This window comes from Solanum verrucosum, unplaced genomic scaffold (genome assembly GCF_900185275.1).
Source record: "Solanum verrucosum unplaced genomic scaffold, falcon-dt-bn FXZP01000229.1, whole genome shotgun sequence".
Taxonomy (NCBI): Eukaryota; Viridiplantae; Streptophyta; class Magnoliopsida; order Solanales; family Solanaceae; genus Solanum; species Solanum verrucosum.
Window position 1 is genome coordinate 5,595,658 of NW_026020011.1, and position 17,646 is coordinate 5,613,303.

Genomic DNA, 17,646 nt, shown 5'->3' on the forward strand with positions numbered 1-17,646 from the left:
AAGTAATTTGGTCACATTTGGCACCACTAATACATTTTTGGTCCCTAAAGTTCATGACATTGAAAATTTGGCCATATGTATTTACTTTCTCCGTCTCAAAATACTAAAAAGATGAACGCGTTGTTTAGATGGTTGTTATTAATTGTATTGTATTTAAATATAATATTTATTTCGATTCATCATTATTTATTACTTTCTCTGTCCACTTTTAGTTATTATGGTAAAGTCAAACGATAAGAATTTTAACTAACATTTTATGATGTATTTTTTCATCATATTAATATGCAAAAAAAAATTCAATTTATATACTTTTCGTATGGTTTTTTACTCAAATTGACTTTCGAAAACCGTGACATGACAACTAGTATTATTGTGTTTCAGTTAGAATTGTTCATGGTTATGGTTAAAAAATTAAACCGAACCGCAATTTGAACCAAATCAATTAAAAATTGATATTTGGTTTGATTTGATTAGGTTTGGTTTTAAATTTTGAAAATCGATACTATTTGGTTTGGTTTTGATTTTACTAAAAGACAATCGCAAAAATAACCAAACTAAATCGATAAATTAGATGTATATATATTTTAATTATTTATGTATTATTTATAAATAAAATATAAACATTATGTTAAAATTTTAATCAACTTATATCTTTAACTTTACCATCTTCTTTAGGAAAAATTGTACAAAATAGCTAACTATTAATTCAAATTAAATGGTATAATCACAGTTTGATTTAATTGTAACCCGTAGCAAACAGTTGCAATTCGCCTCTCTCCTTGAATTTCTCGCTTGCCACTCTCCTGATCTCGCTCGACAGTCTCTCTCTCACCTCTCTCACTTTATACAAACACAAATGTATAAAATGTATTTGTATAAAGTGAGAGAAAAATTGTATCTCTCTCCCAGAGAATCTCGCTCGTCTCTCTCACTTTTATACAAAATTTGTGTTTGTATAAAGCGAGAGAAAATTGTATATACAAATATATATATTTTCGTCATATACACTTATAATTATACAAATATAGATCTCCCTCTGCCGAATTTTCTTTTGTCTTTCTCTCTTTTTTGTTTTATACAAACACAAATTATACAATTGATTCATATATGTATACTGAAATATACATATTAATAGCTATATTCATATATGTATATCGAAATATACATATTAATAGAAAGTTTGCTATGGATCGGAGCACAATTATACAAACTATAACTATAGCATACAAATATGATTTTTATGTTTGCTAAACCTAAAATTTACTCTTTTCTTTAAGCCCAACACTTTAGTCTAACTATAATAATCCAAAATCCAATTTCATCAAAATTCATTTTAATCTTTACTTACCCAATTCCACATAAAATAGTCACATTTTTTCTTAATTGAATCACTTTGTTCGTGTAATGACAACTCTAATATTGCTTAATTGAACTGGCGGTAGTTTGTTTGTGGATTGTTCATGTACGAGGTGTCTGTGTCTATCGAGATACGTACGTCCTCAAAAAAATTATTGCTTTCAAACCGAATAAACCAAAAAAACTTAATCAAATTGATGGTTATTTTTTCGTTTGATTTGGTATATATGATTTAGAAATTAAAAAAAATCGACTAGATTTGTTTGATTTTGATTTTTATCAATAACCGATCCAAATCGAATCACAAATCTCCTTAGTTTCGATTATTGTATTATTTTGTTGCAATTGTTATTTCCTTCTAGTAGAGTTTGTGATATTTCCTTATAACTTGCTATATTTTCTTCGTTGTATCTAGAATTGCTGAAGTAGTAACAATTAAAACAAACATTATATTTAATTTAACAATATAAACACACGTTGATATTATTATAATCATAATAATAATATTATTTGAGAAAGGAAAAATCTGAAGAAAGTAAGAGCAAAACTTGGCAGAGGCATATGGTGCCACGAAGAACTTCATGGAAAATGGGGGAAAAAGCAACGAAGTAGGGCCAAAACAAATCGTTTTTTCTGCAATATTTCTCTGTTTTTTGTTTTATTTGATCATCTCTTTTGTTTGTATATACCTGTAGTCGACGCTTGGTTGTTATCGCAGTGTTTAACTGTCAGTGGTGGACTGTGACTGATGCCAACAAAGTTGAAAGAGGGAGAGGGTTTTTTTTCTCTCTTGTTTGTTATAGATTGATCGTACACATATGGAGAATTTGTTGTGTGAAAAAGGTGAAATGATCGAACAGACTTTGCTATTAGATGATTCTGAAACTCAAAAGGGTGGATTCAGAACTTTACCTTTCATACTTGGTATGACGTACTTCCCTATTTTTTCATTTTGTGTGTTGATGTTTTGATAAACTTGTGTAATTGCTCTATCTGAAGTTCAATTTTGGTAATGTTTTTACATAGTGGTTGATTTATTAGTCAAATTGTTGAGTTGGTGGTGAATGGAATTATCATGGATTGGTATGAGATAGTGGGTTTTTTATAAGGCTTGGGCAATTTTCGGGTTAGTTTTTGGGGCCTAATTTGAAATCTGGAGTGGAGGTTCGGGACCATGTGGGATGTGAATATACTCTCCCCATCCAATGTCATGTTTACAGGATAAATTTGCTAGGAACAAAAGGAGTGATAGTTTTGGTAGGTAAATGGAATATTGAGTGATAGTTGAGGTATGGAACTCGTGAAAAGGTGATAATTTAGTTGTACTTTTGACTATTAATTCTTTTGATTTTTGTTGAGTTAGTTTTTGGAGTAAGTTCATTTATGTGTTGATTTCTTGATAAACACATGTAATTGCCCTTTACTGAGGTTCAATTTGATGATTTTTACCTAGTTATTGATTTGTTCGTTAAATTTGTTGGTAAGTTTGCTGAATTCGTTCCCCAATAGACAAGAGGCGTGTTGGCCAACTCAGCATCAAGAAAAATGAGTGATAGTTTTGGTAGGTAAATGGAACAATGGATAGTTGAGTTATGAAACTCGGAAAAAAGTGATAGTTTAGGTGTATTTTTGATCATTAATTCTTTTGATTTTTGTCGACAACTTTTTGGAATAAGTTCATTTATTTGTTGATTTCTTGATAAACACATGTAATAGCCCTTTAGAGAGGTTCAATTTGATGATTTCTGCCTAGTTGTTGATTCATCGGTCATGGGTTTAACATGAAATTAAAGGAAGTGGGGTATTCCAATGAAACAGTTGGGGAGTTCTTGATTCACTGTTTAATGTTTTATTTTCTTGATTTTGGATAGGAAATGCGGCTTTGACGAATGCGGCGACGTCTGCTCTAACTCCTAATATGATCCTGTATTTGATGAATGAATATCACATGGATATGACTACTGGGTCCAATATTATCTACATGTGGTCAGCAGTTACCAACATCGCTCCAGTTGTTGGGGCATTTATGGCAGATTCTTTTGTGGGTCGGTTCCAGATGATAGGATTGGGATCTGTTGTCACCCTTATGGTAAAGTTCATTAACTAAGTTGGTTTCTTTCATTAGTTGCCTTAAGTTTTAAGGAGCAAAGTGACGTCGTAGTTTTAGTTGGAGCAAGTAATATGAGATTGAAAGGAAAATGAGAGGGCAGTCATTTTTCACCATGGAAATTGTTTTCCTTCTAATGACCAAGTCTGCCATATCAAACATACTCATAATTGTTTATTTTTCGTGTTTGTTAATGGATTTCCATAATTTTTACTACTAATTGGAAGAACCTCGGTTGATTATGAGGAACCTTAATGCACATTTCTGTCCCTTTATATTTTTTCTACTAGTTTCTTTGTCACATCTATGGGAACATTTCGTTTGACATCGAACACTAACTTTCAATTAGACGAGGGGGTCAAATAACGTCTTGAGCATAGTTGGATCCCTCCCTTTTTCCAATTTTTCTTGAGTCAAACATGCCTCTTTAGCTACAAACGAAACAAAGGATGCCACTTTTTACATGGAAGAAGGGAAGACTTCTTCTCTACCAAAAATTTGACTGTACAAAGAAACTAATGTCTAGTTCACTGAACCTAAATACGGGAACTTGAGTAGCATCTGAATGAAGCAGAATTAGCAAAGCAGCTAGCAGTACATTTGCTGAAGACAATTCAGACTCCAAATTCAAGTACCACTGTTTATCTAAGTAAGCCGATGGACCTTAGGATAACAATGATTCAACTTGTAGGTTAGCGAGCTCAGTAAGTATTTAATCTTCAGCACAATATCTTGTGTTTGGCGCTGTATGTTTGCAGCCCCTTGTATGGCTGTAACTAACAACTTAAGAGTCACATTCAATGTGCACAAAATATTATCGTATGATCATGCAAAAATAAATGCACAACCTTTGTTCCCATTTGACCAGTTTTCAACTTGAGGAAAGGGGGAGGATGTAGCAACATGTATTCCCATTAATTGCTTGATCCCTCTTCACAATTTGACAATTGGAGGAATCATTATCACCCATCTGATGCAATTTTATGTAATATGAAGAATCATAATAATCTGTTTGAACTTGGTAAAACCGATAATAATTCTAGATATTCTATGTGTTTTGAAGGGGATGTTTCTGTTTTGGCTGACATCAGTGATTCCGCAAGCAAGGCCCCCTCCCTGTGTCAATTCCAGCAACATTTGCAGATCAGCAGAGATGTTCCAACTCTTCTTCCTGTGTTTCTCTTTGGGCATCGTTGCCATTGGAGCAGGTGCAGTCAAATCCTCATCTTTAGCATTTGGTTCTGATCAGTTGAAACGGGAAGTATATCAAGATAATGCGCGTTTAATGGAGAGATACTTCAGCTGGTACTATGCCTCGTATGCTTTATCTATCCTGGTTGCTCTCACGTGTCTTGTTTATATCCAAGTCAACATGGGGTGGGCTTTAGGTTTTGGAGCTCCTGTTTTGCTAATGTTGTTTTCAACTCTTCTAATTTATTTGGGTACTCCATTCTACGCGAAGCTGAAGCCTAAATCGAGCTTAATCACTGGCCTTTTTCAAGTGATTGTAGCCTCTTATAGAAATAGATGTCTCAAATTGTCGTCACAGAGTGAAGATATACAATATCATCAGAAAAAAGGGTCAACCGTAGTTCTTCCAAGTGAAAAACTAAGGTAACTTTATTGTTACTAGACATTAGTTTTTGTGTTGGTCATCTTACTTTCTGCATATGCTTGAAACAGAACCTATGCAATGGTAAATTGTTGTTTGGTTATCTAGCCTGTATGCTTTTCCTTCCTGAACTAAACTATTATTTGATCGATCATTTATAGCTGTTGCTTCTCTCACCTATATAGGCAATTGTGAAGTTCATTGTTTTAACCTGCACCAGCTGATGACATATATAACTCATTGTGCTACTGACTCCTGCTTTTTATTATTTAAAGAGGCCTCATGTCATGTTCAAAATTAGTGATGCCCTTTTCCAGTCCTGATATATTTGTTTGTATTGCGTTTTAACTTCAATATATTGCCTTTAGGTTTTTGAATAAAGCTTGCATTGTACAAGATCCTCAACTAGATTTGAGCCCAGATGGAGAAGCGACAGATCCTTGGCGGCTTTGCACTGTAGATCAAGTAGAGGAGCTGAAAGCATTGCTCAAAGTTGTTCCAATCTGGTTGACGGGAGTTGTATTGTCCATAAACATAAGCCAGAACACTTTTCCTGTACTTCAAGCGAATACCATGGATCGACATATTGGTTCAAGCTTTGAAATCCCAGCTGCCTCCTTTGGCATATTTGCTGTCATCTCTGCTATACTTTGGATTGTCCTCTATGATTATCTGATTCTTCCCATTGCATCAAAAATGACTGGAAAGCCTGCTCATTTCAGCACAAAAGAGAGAATGGGGTTCGGGTTGTTTCTTTCCTTCCTGTCAGTTTTAGTGGTTGCAGTTGTAGAAGGTGTACGGAGAAGTATCGCAATCAAGGAGGGGTACTTGGATGATCCAGAAGGTGTGATCCTAATGTCAGCTATGTGGCTACTTCCCCAGAATTCCCTTACTGGCTTCGCAGAGGCCCTGCATGCCATCGGCCAAAATGAATTCTACATTTCAGAATTTCCTAGAAGCATGTCTAGTGTAGCTGCTTCTCTATTAGGAGTTGGTATGGGAGTTGGAAGCTTACTAGCTAGCTCTATAATGAGTACTATCGACGACTTGACTAAAAGAGGAGGGGAAGAAAGTTGGGTATCGAGCAATATAAACAAGGGCCATTACGACTACTATTATCTCGTTCTTGCAGGATTTAGTCTGGTTAACATACTGTGCTATATTGTCTGTAGTAAAGCTTATGGTCCATGCAAAGAAGAGGTGATGGAAGAAGAGAAGCCATGAATGGGTACAAGAACTTGTATATCGTAGCTCGAAACGCCCCAATCTATTAATCCATATAGTGTCATGCCTATTTCCTCATAGCTAGTTAGTAGTAATATATATACTTTTCGGTTGATCCAACCCTTTCCTGAATCCGTACATAGCAAGAACTTAGTGCATCGTTCCGTTCTTTTTAACTTTTTTTTTATATATACTTTTCAGCTGAGCATGACTGATGCTAATGTAGGTATCAAATGAAGTTGTAATCACTAAATTTTGTGGGGAGAAGATAGTTTTAGCTTGGTGTAAATAACTTATATACTTGAAGAAGTATATTTTTGTGTAGTTTCTTTTTGGTACATATATATACCTTTGGAAATCCTCTTGGTTTATACAAAAAAAAAAACACAAGGATGTCCTCTCACATTGTACACAAAAAGATAATTACAGCCTAGGTATATCATGGCGAATTCTTCAGAAAAAATTGTGTCTTCCACAATGAAATTGTTTCGAAGCTTAGTAGCTAAAGCGTACTTGCGTGAGGGGTACGCGGATTTGGGTCCTAAAGGAGAAGAAGGAGGAGTAGGAGCTAGCTTTAGGGGTGGAATCGAATGATTACGAGATAAACAATGAGACAAAGGAGAGCACTTAGACGAGTCAGCCAAAAAAAAAGACCACCAAGATAGGCATAGTAATTCGATCTTTTGATCACCCATTTTTGGAAAACCATTTTTGGGGGCTTCCTGTAAAATATAGTCCCAAATAAATATTGATTTATCAATTTATTTTTACTTTAAGAAAATATTGCAATTTGCAAGAAAAAAAACTGCAAAATCTTTATTAAAAAATAAGGAAAGAGAGGTTGATATTTTTCAATTTTAAAAATATTTTAGACCTTGAATTAAACTACTCAAAATTTTATATTATTAGACAAAATTTCTTATGCAACAAGATCTAAGATAATGTATTACATACACATGGCTAAGTTATTAATTTGGAGTAACCCTTATAACATTCTGCAATTAATGTCTCTTAAATAAGTAGTTGACAATTGTATAAACTTCATGAAGTGGACCGAAATGCAACCCAAAGAAAGCTTACTAAACTCCATAGTGATAATGTTTTGTTTGTAAATTTACTTTAACATATTTGGTAAATGAGGGTTTATATTTTTCTTGACTAAATTTACATTTACATTGAATTCCTAATGCTAGAAAAGAAATCATAAGAAAAGGTATAATCCCTTAATTGCTAAATATTATTTGATAAGATTTTTTTGGTACTTTTATTCTATCAATTACATTTAAAATTCATATTTTAACTCATTTTTTTCTGTGTTATATTAACCGTGATTTTTTTTTTCCAGATTGATAAGTAGACAATTATTTTGATGCCGATGAAAGAGTATGTATTACATCAATGATTTATCTAGTAGTAAATTTCAGAGATAAAACTAAAATATTGCAAAAAAAAATCACTATTTCCTTTAAATTTTCCTTTTCTTTTGATGCTGACATCTTTTTTCTTTGAAGAAGAGAATTTGTACAAATTTACTATTTTCAAAATAAAATATTCTTCTTTTTCATTAAATTGAATTGACGACTCTTTATGTAATACAATTATCTTTTAATTGAGTTCTTATTTTATTTCATATCAAGAATTCTTATTTCATATTAAAATACACGTATATTTACTTATATCTTGTGTGCTTATATACTTGTAAATAAATGTAATAAAATCAAAAAAAAAATTCAACTAAATAGAAAGTTCAAGAATTTGTTCAACATTTTTTTTTTGTCCTCTTACTTCTGAACAACAAAAAAGACTAGAAGGAAAATATTGAGCTTGAAAAGTTTCACGGATTGATGACGAAATTTGATTTGTAGCTATAACTTAGATAAGGATTTTTTTGTTTTCAACCCTTTTTATGTTTTTGACCGACACAAGATTCTTCTTGAAAACTATGCTTGTTATATGCCTCTTATAAGTGTTATGTGATGTTTATCCACACTCTAATATTTAATAACAACAATTATGGTTAACAAAACTAAACTAGACCAATTATTATGATTAGCTATGGTATATATTGTAAAGCATACATTTTGTAGTATGTACGGTTAATTTATTTAAGGAACATATTTATAACATTTGTCTTGAATTTGAACCTATAATATTAATGATATTTGGTTGCTGAAAAATAATCTATCAAAATCACAATCTCATAATAGCCATAACGAAGCTGGAGTGTTGACTCCAAGATATAGTAACTTTAGCTCAAATCTTGTATTGTTTTAAAAATTCATGTACAAAATAGAGTCAGTAATTTAAAAAGACTAAAATTCAAAACTAACCGTTAAGTTTCAAATCATGAATCCACCGCTCAGTCAGACATAAGGAATTATAGAGGATACAAGCCTAAAACGTCTAGTAGTGTAAGAAACAAAGGTAAATAGACTTTTATGACGTCAATCCATTCCTTGGATTTTCATTACTCTCTTTTACCTTCCCCTTCTTTGAACCTAAGGTAAAAAAAAAAAAATCCTATTTTTTCACGCAAAATTTGATTGATAATCTATTTGGTCAAACTTAAGAAAAAAAAAACAAGAATCTTTATTAATAGTAGCATAACTTATTTTTAGGGGGTGAATTTTATTTTATTTTATTTTTTACAAAAGTACTTTCGAAATTTTAGCTAAACATATATTGTTACTTTAATATCGACAAAAAATACGTTCAAATTAATTTGCCAAACACAAAAACTATTTTTTCAAAAACCACTTTTAACATATTTTTTAAAATTAAGTAGATTTTAAAAGTTCCCATTCCATAATGTTGCAATTAAATAGAAAGGGGGCTAATCATACATTTTTAAACAATATGGTGCAAATAAAAATGTTGCATAAATTTAAGGGTGCAAAAATGCAAATTACTCTCATGGGTCAAGTTCAAATCATAACTGGGCATTTGAGTTCTTCCCTGTTCGTTAAAGCTTCAGCTAAATATTCAAATGAATTCTTCTTAGCATTTTGCAGAATCAGAAAGCTCATTTGGTGGATCTGCAGCTATGTCGAAAAACAGCAATGGCGGATCGAGTGTTCAACGAGATCAGGAATCTTCTTACGATCCAGTGAGATGGTTGAATCTGATGGTTTCGGAGCCGTATTATCTGTTTCATTTGCTAGTTTTCTTCTCGTACATCCCCGTTCGTTGCTCCGCACTCCAAATCCTCGATCCTGCTCGCAATTCGTTCCTGCTTAAACGAGTATATACTCTTCTCGGCTTGAATCTCGTTAAAGTGGTTTTGTTTGTAGCTATATTGATACATGCAATGGCTGATGAGAATGAATTTGTTTGGGACGGTTGTTACCTATTGTATTGTATTTGTTACTTCAAATATGTAGTAAAACACACCTGGAAGCTGGTTGGACTAACTATCTAATACGTAGCTAGGAAAATGGAACAGCTGATGATAGTTCAAATAGAAAAAAAGGAACAACTTATTGTTAGTATGTGAAACTCGTGAAAAAGTGACAGTTCAATGTGTTTTTGACCATTTATATCATAATGTTAAATCTGTTGTTATGTAAAGATGAAAAGTGTCATTTTATGTAATGACTGGTATGATGGCTTTGTTACCTTATCCTAGCTGAACTATCACCATTTACTCAACTAGGTGTGTTTTAATACATAGATGGTGATAGTTCAGGTAGGAAAATGAAACAGTTGGTGATAGTTCAGATAGATAAAGGTAACAACTGATAGTTGGAGTGTGAAACTCGCGCAGAAGTGATAGTTCTGTGTTACCATTTTTATCATATTGTTAAAACTGTTGTTATGTAACAATGAGAAGTGTTCATTTATGTAACGACTCGTATGTAGTGTTGTTACATTTTTTTTCTTCTCATCTGCCATGATGAAAGACAAAAACAATACAATCTATCCAAAAAGGGTACTTATCAAAGCAATATAGTACAATACAATAGGATACATTATGAAAGGATATTTCACAACCATGTAAACAAGCTGGTAATATACTTTTTTGAAATTCTGTCCCTCTCTGTGCTGTCATTATAGTCTTATTCACGATTTTCTGTTTCATTGGCAGGAGATTCAAGTGTTTGTTGCATACTGTGTCTTAAGTGTTGTGAAGGTAAATATTTAACTGATCCTTTTCCAATAAAAATGTAGCATATGCGACCTTACTCCTTTTTTTATCTTCATATTTAGCTCATTCCTTGCTCATCCCAAAGACTTATCCAATATACATGCTTTTTCACTTCAATAGGAGTTCATAGTCAGACTGTTCAGGTTGGAGTTTATCCTTTGATATGTATCAGTATCATCTAATTTGCTCAATTGGAGCATTAAAGGAACATTAAATCTTTTCCTTATCCTATTGAACAAACTTGTATAACATTTCCATTGCATACAATTTGCTGTCCAGCCCCTGAATGTTCTGTTGTTTGATGCCTAAAATTGTTACTTGAAAAGGAGAGATCTATACCTGTTGTTTTGACATTGTTGTTTACTTTGCACGACAGATTGTAAGGACAGAAAGCTGGCAATCCTTCATTCAAGATACTTTGTTGTTTGCTAAGGTTATATCTGTTATTTTTATGCTCTTCATCCTCAATCCTCACATAATTCTTCTCTCTTCATCATGATTTATAATTAATATGTTTGTGTTGACTGGATATAGCTATCTCTGATTTTCAAACTCTTTAACTTACCCAAAATGCCGGTAATATTAACCCCCATCTCATTTTGTTTCCCAAGATATTATGTAGAAAATCAGCTAGATTCTACTTTGTGTGAGACCCTGCTTAGTTACTCCATATTTTAAATCGTGTTAGCTCAAAAATTGGTGATTAGTAGTACTATTTTCCATGTAGTTTCTTCATTTCAAGTTTGATAAAATAAATTGATGTCTAGTTTCAGTAAATAAGTAAATCAATATCCAATAGAAGAAACAAAACTAACCAGTCAATCCTCATAAGCCAAATTAGGTCATAATCATATAGGACAGATGTAGTACTAGCTGAAGTCAGCTCATCAGGGCTTTTGAGTTAAAGGAAGAACTAGTCGAACTTGTCTGAGAAAATATTATTGATTGTTGCACTACTTGCTTAAATATATATATATTTTTTTTTATGACAAGGGAAACCCGCAGTCGCTACCCTTTGGGTACGCATAGGGTAAAACCCCCGCTCCTATGCAATAGCTCGCAAACCACATAGGAGAGGTAAACCGCACTAGGCAAGCCTGGTGCGACGAGCTCGACCCAGAAGGCAAACCCCTTGCTTTCGCTGGCAAGGGGTTTCAAACTTGAGACCTCCAACATGGAAGTCCCAAGCTCAAATCACTGGGCCACCCCGAAGGGTTACTTGCTTAAATATTCTATTGAACTTTCAGCTAAGTTATGGCTGCTAAGGGCTACTGTGCGCTTGTAGTACGGTAACATTTTGTACAGTAAAGAAAATGACACCTCTTACATTGACCTATCATTTTTTATATCTTGAAAAAATTTATTGGGAATATGTGTACTTTCTTTCTAGAAGTAAAAAAGGAAACACAGTTCCCTTTATACCACGTACTTTAATTGATTTACCCTGCAACTTGAAACTGTTGTCAGGAGTGTGTGTGTAATATTCCCCCACCCCCACTTCCACCCCCAAAAAGTGGTAGTTAACTAAAAAGGATCACAGTAAAATTGGAAAATTGTTGCAATCATTTAAAACCTTAATTTTGCAAAAGGCCTTTATTATAGTGGGTTTCTTTTCCACATTATACCTTTAGGAATGAAAAGAAGTAATCTGTCAGCAGTTGCTTGAAAGAAAAAACATAAAAAAGAGCTTCCGTAAACATAGGATTAGTGCTACAGTGACCAATTGCAGTTTGTATTTTTTTTTTTTGGTTGATAAAGTAACAATTTTATTGATGTTTGAGCTATGGCAGTTTGTAAACTTATAATGGAAAGATAAACTTGAATTACAACTTATGATACTTATAAGTCATAGCATTTCAGACTTTCCCCATGATTGGAAAAAAACATTGCAGACTTTCCCATATTGATCTTAGTGGTACTGGTTTGAAAAATTTAGAAATCTAAGGAGTAAGAACGAACATGCTGAAAGTGGTGTATTCAATCTATCTTGATCCTCTTTGATATTACACTATGCTTATACAAAAGAAGGAAGAAAAAACAAATCTGCGGCAATTAGCAGACTAGTCATTGCATTGGGTTCAGTTAGTATGATATGTAGCAAGCAGAGAAATTCTTATTAGGAAATAAATACTGTAAATAGGGTTCATCCTGACATTTCTCAAATTTCTATTCTTTCATTGTGCATACTTGGGCATCAAATTTAATATTGGAAATCTGGTTTCAAATTTCATTACCATCTACAGCTGAGTAGTTCTTTATAGCTTCTGTTGAATTCTTGTTATTTACATTGGAATATTTAACACAAAATTGCTTCATTTCAGATTTTCCTTACTGCCATTGCTTTAGTTATGGATTATCACTTGGCTCTCTGGTATGCATTGGCATTTTTAGGTGGGTTCTACTCTTTGTTTGCAGTTTCTGATAATGCTAGCTCTAAAACTTGATAGGGAGGTTCAAAAGCACTATGATTGTCATAATGCGATGCATGAATAAGCATTATGAGAAATCTATCTATTAGATGGATGGCTTACTGACTTTCTTAGCCTTTTGCAATTTCGTTGTTACCCTTATTTGAGAATGTTGTTTATACTTGGTAATCTTCTTAGACCCCACTTGTGGGATTACACTGTATATGTTGTTGTTGTTTATACTTGGTAATTTTATCTAATGCAGTTGTCGTATCGGTTTCTTCCTTGCAGTAATACATATTATTGCACAACAGCCTCCATATGAAGGACTAGGTACTCTCGCTACTCCCATTATGAGGCTACATTTGTTTCTTATAGTTTTCTGAGCTTAACAGGGTACATGGAGTGACTTGTAAAAATAAAATTTAAGGTACACTGAGTGTGTAAATGTAAACGTCCAGGTTCTTCAAATCATTTGACACCATTGCAGTTGGAGAGTTTGCTTACTGAAGGAAATACATCACGATTTTGGCTGGTTGGTTCTCTGCAGTTTTTCATTGGTATTTTTTTCTTTGGAAAGGTTCCTTATCTGTAGTTTCTACTTAATGTTGTGCCTCCCTGAAGATAAGAACAAACATTTTTTATTTGTGGTGATTGTGAATGCTTAGGAGATTTGGCCATTTGGAAATACTCTTGAATGGTGTTGTGCAAACAGAAACTTACAAAGACCTTGGTTTGAAAATGTAACACATATTTGTTCTTCTACCTGATCCTGTCTGCTATAAAACTTTTTTTTTCTTTTGAAATGGTAAAGGTACTAGTAAGTCTGCTATACAAGCACTGTAGTTATCCTCTAATCCTTGTGTATTTGAGCGGAGAAACTTTTTAATTTATTTGGCTCCACAATGTGGTCAGCACTATGTTATTGTTAACATTATTCTTGTGGTACTTGTTAAATGGACCTTGGGCCTAACTCAACTCAAAGTTAGTTCATGAGGGGAGGATTGCCCAAGACCATATAAAGAGACCTCCCATCCTTAAGTGAGCCGATGTGGACTCAAACATCCCCCGCACGCCCAGTACTGAAAATCTGGTGCATGGAACATATAAGATGGTGGCACCACATCGGGTAAATAATGATCGGAAAATGCCTCACTCTAATACCATGTTAAATAGACCTTGTGCCTAACTCAACCCTAAAAGCTTGCTCATGAGGAGAGGATTCCCCAAGAGTCCTAGACAATATAAAGAGACATCCATTCCTAAATGAGCCAATTTGGCTCTCAACAGTCAACAGTACCTAATTGCTCTTTTTTCAATTTATATTCTTCCTTTTCTTTCAGTTATCTGGTACAGAAGTAAAACTAGAATATTTAGTTGAAATTCCTTTAATTTGCATTTAATGAATGAGTAGATGATGCTAAGACTAATAGAGTTAGTGTGCTGCTTGATTAGAATGTTTTAACTTCTGATCAATAAAATTTTTATTAGCAAATTTCACTATTTTGAATGACCAAATATAGACTGTTTAACTTGTAAATGATCATGTTAAAAAAAATATCATGTGTTACAAAGTTGCATCAGAAAGTTGAATAGAAGAAATAAAGAGGATCTAATCCCAATCTTGTGTGTGTCATGTGGCAAAAAGAAAATGGAGATGACATGAAAATGACCTCTCTATTTTTTGTATACAATCTCTGTATTTCTAAGCTGAGGGTCTCTCGGAAACAGCCTCTCTACCTCTACTAGGTAGTGGCAAGGTCTGCGTACACTCTACCCTCCCCAGACCCCACCTAGTGGGATTTCACTGGGTATGTTGTTGTTGTTGTTGTTGTTGTAATCTCTGTATTTCTGTTCCTTCTTATACTTTATGGTTGTCACCTTTGGCAGGTTGAATTTCGCGCTTTCTCCACATCGGCTTGCGTATGCACAAGTTCCTTTTTTCCAGAACTTTCAATAACGTGAGTGATATGCTCCATTATGATTAAAATTATTATTAAAACTTAGAGAGGCATTTTATGAAGTTGGTCATTTGTTCACCCAAATTTGAATTTTTTGAGAGTTTTTCTCTTTGTTGTAATGGCAAGTTTCTTATATATTTTCCTGAAACAGATACTCAAATACAAATTTATCTTTTGGGACAATTGATCTTGGACTCTTCCCTAATGCTGCAGAAAGATTTGGCATTTCTCTTGGTGTGTTATTATTTACTCTGCTGTTACATGTGTTATATGAACTGGATTTGTTGATTTTGTGGTGTTTAAGACTTTAAAGTGCTATTGTTGTTTCATTTGACTTTTCAATTGACCGGTTCATTGGGAGATCTTATCTAGGAAGCTTGAACCAACTTCCGGTGTACATTCTATTTGAGAATGCTGTAGAGGTTGCACGCTTTCCAGAGTTTGATTCTGAGCCATATGTTTTTGGTCCTACCATTACCAAGGTATTCTCTGCTACCACAAGGTGCAAGTGTTGTATTTTCCTACTCCATCCCTTGCTTGCCCTTTCTGTTCCAAAGCGAAGTAATCTATTCCTATTGCATATTTAAACTGTTTGCTTCCACTTTGTGGTTTTCTCTGCTTCCATATAATAGAAGTATTCACCTTTTATCTTTCACCAATGTATTTCTGCACAATGCCTGATTGTTGACCTCATATATTTGTAGAGATTCAGATCTTTTCATACTTTAACAACGACCAGCTAGGGCGTAGTTCACATTTACAAATGATATCTTAGTTCAACAAATATATTGGATGTTGTGAATCTCAGAAATATTCCAAAATATGACTTCATTAATCCCTTCGTCTTTTAATAGATTCCTCTAAAAGTTCAAACGTACCCACAATCATGCCTCATGCTTTCTATGGCTATCCTCTGGCACTTGCTGTCAGTACTATATTGTTCTGAAAAAATATACATAGCAATACCTTATTCCTTCTTTAGTGCAAATATAGGTACTTGAATTTAGCATCTTAGAATCAGTTGTATCTTGTCTTTCTTCAGATTTCAGCTGTATGTTGTTTATGAACGATGAAATTCTGTGCTGATGACATTTGCAAGTTCTTTATTGCAGAGACTTCTTTGTGGGCGTTTTGAGCTTGACAAAAGACTTCTGGATTATGTAAATGGAAAATAGGTAATGGTGACCAGTGACTGTTTAAGAGCCTTTAAAGTACTTTGAATACCTCAACTTATGTGCTTTCCATCACCGTGTATATATGTTTTTCTTTGCTGCTTGTGTTCATTCACATAACCTTATAAACTCACTGTTGCACAATGCACATCATGTTTTCTTGGATTCCTCGTGAGGTGGTACAATTCTCCTGATATTGCTATCCATGTGGTTTCCAGAGGATGTATTTCTTCTACTTCTAAAGCTTCGTGCTTCTATGTCTTATTAAGTGGATTGTAAGTTAGTCATCTGCACAAACATATAAATTTGCACATACCAATTAGAAGTACAAGTGACATTACCAAAATATATCAATGACTATTTTGTCTGCATCATATGTGAAGACTGAAACTCCCTCATGACAGAGCTAGGTAGCAATTATCAGGAAAATGAAAAAAAAAAACAAATAAACCTCAAGACAAAACGTCGAAGTAGTTTCATTTGAAAATAAGTAGTTTTGACCTCCATCCAATGCAATTATCTAATTCATCGCATAGCAGTTTGTTCTAATCCTCTTAAAACTTTCCTTAAACCTTTGGAACAACTCAATACCTTGGTTTCTATCTTATTTTTACATGCTAGATAATGCGTTCTTGATCTCTCCATCTCACCCTGTTTCCCATTTGATCATCGAAGGTATCTTTTTTAGGGGGTGGGGGACATTGGTTCGATCAATGAAATGCTGTAGATCTATTTTGTCATTAAACATAGGATCTTTTCCCGTTTCGTTGCATTTTACCCCCAAAGACAAATGAATTGCTCATTTCCTTGTTTCATGTGTTGTTCACATACTTGGAACAGACAATTTAGGTTGTCAAACATTGTTATTCTAATTCACAGATCTGTGAAACTACCGCTTGTTAGCATAAACGTTCTGTATACATAGAGAACTACTGCTTCACTGTTAGGAACTACTTATGTTAGCTTCAAGTTTATTCTGATTTGAACCCTTCTAACATGAATGTTCAGTTAATAACACAAACAAATGCATTGTAACATTCCTGCAGGTCAAACACGAAAGGTATTCGCGATCTCCCATTTGTTCGTCCAACCCCAATAGAAGGAGATGTTATTCGTTCTCACGCGGTTTCTGAAGATACTATTCACTCTTGTTCTTCCCACGAACTTCCTGCCAAAACTACAGGTAAACATGTTAAGGGTACTAGATCAGACATATGAATTTGTTCATTCCCCTGAGGGGTGAGGGGGACATGAAATTTGTAAGGAAATTGTTTTTTTCATTTCCTTTTCTTACATTAGGAGAACACGCAGTTTGTTCATAACTTTGTATTGAGTCACCACGATATTTTGGAGTTCCACTTAGAAAAGCTAGAATTCTAAGATACTGTAATGAAATTTCACTTGTAAAAGTTTGAATTTCAATATATTGTGCTTGAGAGGAGAACACGTAGTTTGTTCATAACTTTGTATTGAGTCGCCACAATATTTTGGAGTTCCACTTATAAAAGCTCAAATTCTATGATATTGTTATGAAATTTCACTTGTAAAAGTTTGAATTTCAATATATTGTGCTTGAGTTTTTCATGTACAAAGTTTCGAACTCCATGACATTGTACTAGACTTTCACTATAAAGTTTGAACTGTATAAGCAAAAGTGTTACA

The 17,646-nt window shown here is 33.7% G+C and overlaps 2 protein-coding genes across 2 annotated transcripts; both read left to right on the top strand.

Moving 5' to 3' along the window:
* Positions 1–2,040: 2,040 nt before the first annotated feature.
* LOC125820414 (protein NRT1/ PTR FAMILY 1.2-like) lies at positions 2,041–6,623 on the top strand. Its single transcript, XM_049499843.1, has 4 exons — positions 2,041–2,280; positions 3,228–3,445; positions 4,527–5,077; positions 5,444–6,623. The coding sequence occupies exons 1-4, from the start codon at positions 2,175–2,177 to the stop codon at positions 6,297–6,299; spliced, it is 1,731 nt and encodes a 576-aa protein (XP_049355800.1). The 5' UTR covers positions 2,041–2,174; the 3' UTR covers positions 6,300–6,623.
* A 2,620-nt stretch (positions 6,624–9,243) lies between these two features.
* On the top strand, positions 9,244–17,351 carry LOC125820494 (uncharacterized). The gene is made up of 11 exons (XM_049499935.1): positions 9,244–9,540; positions 10,384–10,428; positions 10,820–10,876; positions 12,765–12,834; positions 13,143–13,184; positions 13,313–13,386; positions 14,742–14,812; positions 14,964–15,046; positions 15,185–15,294; positions 15,925–15,987; positions 17,031–17,351. Exons 1-10 carry the CDS (start codon positions 9,343–9,345, stop codon positions 15,985–15,987), a joined length of 813 nt encoding a protein of 270 aa, XP_049355892.1. The 5' UTR covers positions 9,244–9,342; the 3' UTR covers positions 17,031–17,351.
* Positions 17,352–17,646: the final 295 nt, after the last annotated feature.